The sequence below is a fragment of the Salminus brasiliensis genome, chromosome 9 (assembly GCF_030463535.1).
Source record: "Salminus brasiliensis chromosome 9, fSalBra1.hap2, whole genome shotgun sequence".
Lineage (NCBI taxonomy): Eukaryota > Metazoa > Chordata > Actinopteri > Characiformes > Bryconidae > Salminus > Salminus brasiliensis.
Genome location: NC_132886.1, coordinates 23,840,041 through 23,844,343, shown reverse-complemented (window position 1 = coordinate 23,844,343; position 4,303 = coordinate 23,840,041). Strand labels below are relative to the sequence as shown.

Below are 4,303 nucleotides of genomic sequence, written 5' to 3'. Positions count from 1 at the left end.
TCCAAGGTTATAGAGGACTACCTTATTACTACTCATATCTGAGCTCATTGACAATGTTACCTGATTTAGATTATAAATTTTTTTTACCAGTGATGCCTGTGACATCATGACTGATTTACAACCAGGGACAAGAAGGGAAACCTCTGTGATTTAATAGGCTCCCAAAATTATATACATCCTAATACTTGGTTACATGTGTCATTAGTGAAGATTCAAGAAACCCTACTTCTAGTGGTTTGTAAGGGTAACACAACAACACTGGAAAGGATTTTTGCTCTTTTGGGTCCGCCTTTCATTCCCAGCAATAAGCACGCAGGATGGTTCTGAATATTATATAATTTGCTTTTAAGAAATCCTTTAGACCTTGACATAAATAATAATGTAAATCTGAGCAAACAGTTAATTTATTATTATTATTAATAATAATAATAATAATAATAATAATAATAAAAAATAACTGATTCATTTATTTTTTTTATTTGGAGCTACAACATTTAAATAAACTATAATAAACAAAACATATTCAGTATCTCTATATTTACTAGAAAAGCTGATAAAACCCTGCTGTATTTATTATTCATTAATTTTGCTGTTGATTAGCATCAGCTATGATCTTACTGTTGTTTTTCACAGAAGTTAAAAATGTCCTAGCATAGACATCAAACTGTTAGTGACAGTCAAACAGCAGAAACTGAACTACCACCAACAGTGTAGTGTCCAGGCTAGGAGGCCTTCTGCCTGCTTCTCAGTAGAAGTCCAAGTGTTTCCTAGAAAGCAGACACACAGCTTTATGACTAAAGGTCTACAGTTCAGTCTACAGTTCTGTCCTCGTCTCAAAAGATAATGATGTTTATAATTAGTGCAGTGATTAGGATAGTGTCAGTGGTGATGCTCTAATCCAGAAGAATTACCACACTGGTTCTCTGCATAGAGGACAGTCAGGCTGTGAAAACAAAGGGAGGAAAAGACATTCACATCATGGTTAGACAAAATCTGGAAGATATAAAAACATTAAATAAATTAATGAGGGGAAAACAGGCAGCTAATGTGGGGATGAGACGCTAAACACTTCATTTTTGTTGATGCTTAGATGCTCCACTTCCATGTTCCATACAGGTCAGCATTTTGAGTTCAGGGGTTCTTCATGAAGCTCAGGTCCCACTGCTGTTTGCGTGCATAAACTACAGTCAGAAAGAGAGACAAAGAAAGGGAAAGATATTCCCAACATGGTTAAACAAAAATTATAAACACATTTTAAAATGAACAAGAGGTAAACAGATGGGAGGGAGGGAGGTTAAAAAGATCAAAATACTTCCTTTTTGTTGATGAATGGACATGCTACTCCACTTCTATGAGCCCCAAGGTCAGCCATTAGCAATTCTGGTCATGAAGAACACTGTCAGCATCTGAAAGTTGAGGTGATGCACATCTTCTGATGTGGTCTGGGGGTCTTCATGAAGTTCCTGTTCCACTGTTGTCTGGAATCTGGAATCCAGGAGGAATGCTGCACTTGGTCCCTGCATAGACTACAGTCAGAAAGAGAGACAATAAAAGGGAAAGATATTCCCAACATGGTTAGACAAAATCTAGAAGATTACAAAACATCACAAAATGAAGGAGAAGATGAGGTTGGGGAAAGATAGAAAAACTTCCTTTTTGTTGATGAGAGGACATGATGTTCTACTTCTGCACTCCCACAGGTCAGCATTTAGTATGGGCTCTGGTCATGTAGGACAGTGGCAGCATCTGAAAAACACGTCTAGGAGAAATGATGCGCTTGATCCCTGCATAGAAGACAGACAGTAAGAAAGACAGACACAGTGATGGTTAAACACAACATGGTTAAACACAATCTGGAAGATGTGTTTCCAAACATAAACATAAAAACTATAAAATTGAGAAACATTAAGAGAATTAGAATAATGAGAAAGATCTATAAACTTCCTTTTTGTTGATGAAAGGACATGATGTTCCACTTCCATGCTCCAGGTCAGCATTTAGGGGTTCACACTAAACACACTAAACTCCATCTGAAAAAAAGAACACACACACACTCCCAGATAATCAGTCAAACTCTAAATGGGTTCAGAAAGCTTTATTTTAATGCTAAAAAATGTAAAATATCTAAAATGTAATAAAACAAAGTAAATAGTCCTGCAGCTGATCAGAATCCAGGGGGTGGTCCTCTTGGCCTGCCGGACATCACGAAAGGTGCCTCGAGGGTCTGGCTGTCGCTGGAGTCGTGGCACCGCCAACGGCCATCCTCATCAACGGAGACCCCCTTCGACGTGATGGCCACCATGGTTTTCTGAAGAGCACACAATAAATAAATAATGAAACTGTGTAGAACTGTCACTGGACGCACTACTAGAAACTCTAATTATAAAAAGACATGAACCAGAACTTACCAGGAAAACATCCTGCACTGACGACTCTGTTGTTTCGGCGCGCAGGTAGATCTTCGCCTCCACGATGAACGGCCCGGTGCACTGAATGAACAGAGTGACATGGTGACGAAACCAAAACTAGAAAAGGACAAACTGGTTCCAAAAGTCTTAAAATTCAAGAGAATCTGTAGCTTTACCCTGATGTAGGCCACTGCACGGGTGGTGGCGAAATGCTGGGGAGGAAGCTGTAAATACAAGGAAAAGCATGAGGTTGAGAGAAAGCAGGTCGTAGAAGATCTACTTACAATAAAACCCTCAATCTACTCCACTGACTTACCTCCAGTGAGCGCACGTGGTAGAAGTCGTTGATGAGCAGCCACCAGTGCTCCGACTCCAGACCGTTGTAGATGGCCTTGTGCTGGAGCTTCACCTCCACCAGCTGCAGAAATCATATGGAAAAACATCTAATCAGTTTGAAAACGTCCTTCTACAACAGGTAAGTACTAAAATGTGTGTGTTCAGAGTATTGTACTATAAACACAATAAAAAAGGGGAGGAACCTTTCTGTAGTCCGATGACCACTTTGAGTAGGTGGAAGAAAACGTCCTGTTGCCTCTGTCCACCTCTCTGCGGGACTGCTACAGGGACGATGAAGGAGAAACAATGTTAAGACGAGACAAGATATGGAAATATGGTTCATACAGTAGGAATATTACTGTAATCTCCTCCAATCAATGATCCCCATTAGTCTTTATGAACTAAAGGAGAAAGATTACCTCTGGGATGAGGACACAGAAGGATGGAAGAACCTCCTGCTCCAGATGATCCATTCCTAAAGACAAAGTTCAAATAAAAAGTTTCAATATTCAACATTAAAATGATCAATAATCCCTGAAATATGTAAGAAAAGCTTCTACAGCATGAAGAGGGACTGTAGTGTGGATTCACTAAAGTCTAATGAATGAAGGGCAGCTCTGACCTTCTGTTACTGTGGTAACCTGTTGCCATAGGAAACCAAGCGTTAGCTATCGATGTTTTACCGCCAGTGAAGCTCAGAAACGAGGTCTATTAAAAAGGTTACCGGGTTAGTGTGCGCTAGACAGCGCCGCCACTCGGTCAGTAAATGAAGCGCTAGCTCCGCTTGGTCTCGTCGTCGCTGTGCTATCAAAACTAGCCGTTAACTGAACTCACCATCGCAGGCGTCGGTCCGGGTCGCAGCATCCACCGTCGTCCGCTGCTGGTCCAGGACCCGCCGCCACCTAGAAAAGAGAAAATACGCGGTTACAGCTGAAACGCCAGCAGCCCAGAGGACCACTGGCCGCAGCTGAACCCCGAGGAAAGGCAGAGGACGAGGCATCTCCAGTCGGTTGGGTGTTCAGGTAGTGAAAGCTCAGGAACAGCGTCTTGCTCAGGTGGGTGTCGGTAAACGACTGATCAGAGTCAGAGCTCAGTTCCGGTAAAGTTCCATAGAACGTTCTGTCACCTCGGAGACCAACGTTCATTTCAAAACATGCTCACGAGACGCAGAGATCTCAGCCGCTTTTCTACGTCACCGGTTTTACCGCTCGTGTTTATATGTCCTCACATCAGCTCAGCTTATAAAGAGCTGCTGCATCCAGACTTTCAGTCATCAGAGCAGCATCAGACTCTCAGTCATTAAAGTCACGTGGGAAAGACAGCTCATCTGTTAAAACTGCATATATCTGATTCCTGAACTGTAGAAACTAATGGATATTACAAATGTAGATATGACAGGTTAAAAGGGCACCAGCAAGCCTAAGACTGCTTTGCTCCTGGAGTGAAAGAGCCAATCAGGTGTAATGATCTGACAAATACATCACAGATATGAATTTATAACTTTCATAAGACCCACCTGGTACATCTGTCCCACTTTTGCTGAGTTCATCTTCTAAAAG

The 4,303-nt window shown here is 41.5% G+C and overlaps 1 protein-coding gene across 1 annotated transcript; it reads right to left on the bottom strand.

The window, feature by feature from the left end:
• Positions 1–2,164: 2,164 nt before the first annotated feature.
• LOC140562730 (uncharacterized) lies at positions 2,165–4,002 on the bottom strand. The gene is made up of 7 exons (XM_072688591.1): positions 3,579–4,002; positions 3,164–3,219; positions 2,948–3,025; positions 2,725–2,826; positions 2,585–2,632; positions 2,409–2,489; positions 2,165–2,308 (listed from the first exon to the last, which is right to left on the bottom strand). The coding sequence occupies exons 1-7, from the start codon at positions 3,742–3,744 to the stop codon at positions 2,165–2,167; spliced, it is 675 nt and encodes a 224-aa protein (XP_072544692.1). The 5' UTR covers positions 3,745–4,002.
• Positions 4,003–4,303: the final 301 nt, after the last annotated feature.

What these genes read in the sequence shown, in the direction of transcription:
- LOC140562730 (XM_072688591.1), bottom strand. Translation starts at nt 3,744, where the DNA reads ATGCCTCGTCCTCTGCCTTTCCTCGGGGTTCAGCTGCGGCCAGTGGTC. An exon ending in TCTGTGTCCTCATCCCAGAG is followed by an intron (nt 3,026 to 3,163) that starts GTAATCTTTCTC and finishes TCGTCCCTGTAG; the next exon opens with CAGTCCCGCAGAGAGGTGGA. An exon ending in CAGTGCAGGATGTTTTCCTG is followed by an intron (nt 2,309 to 2,408) that starts GTAAGTTCTGGT and finishes TGTGCTCTTCAG; the next exon opens with AAAACCATGGTGGCCATCAC.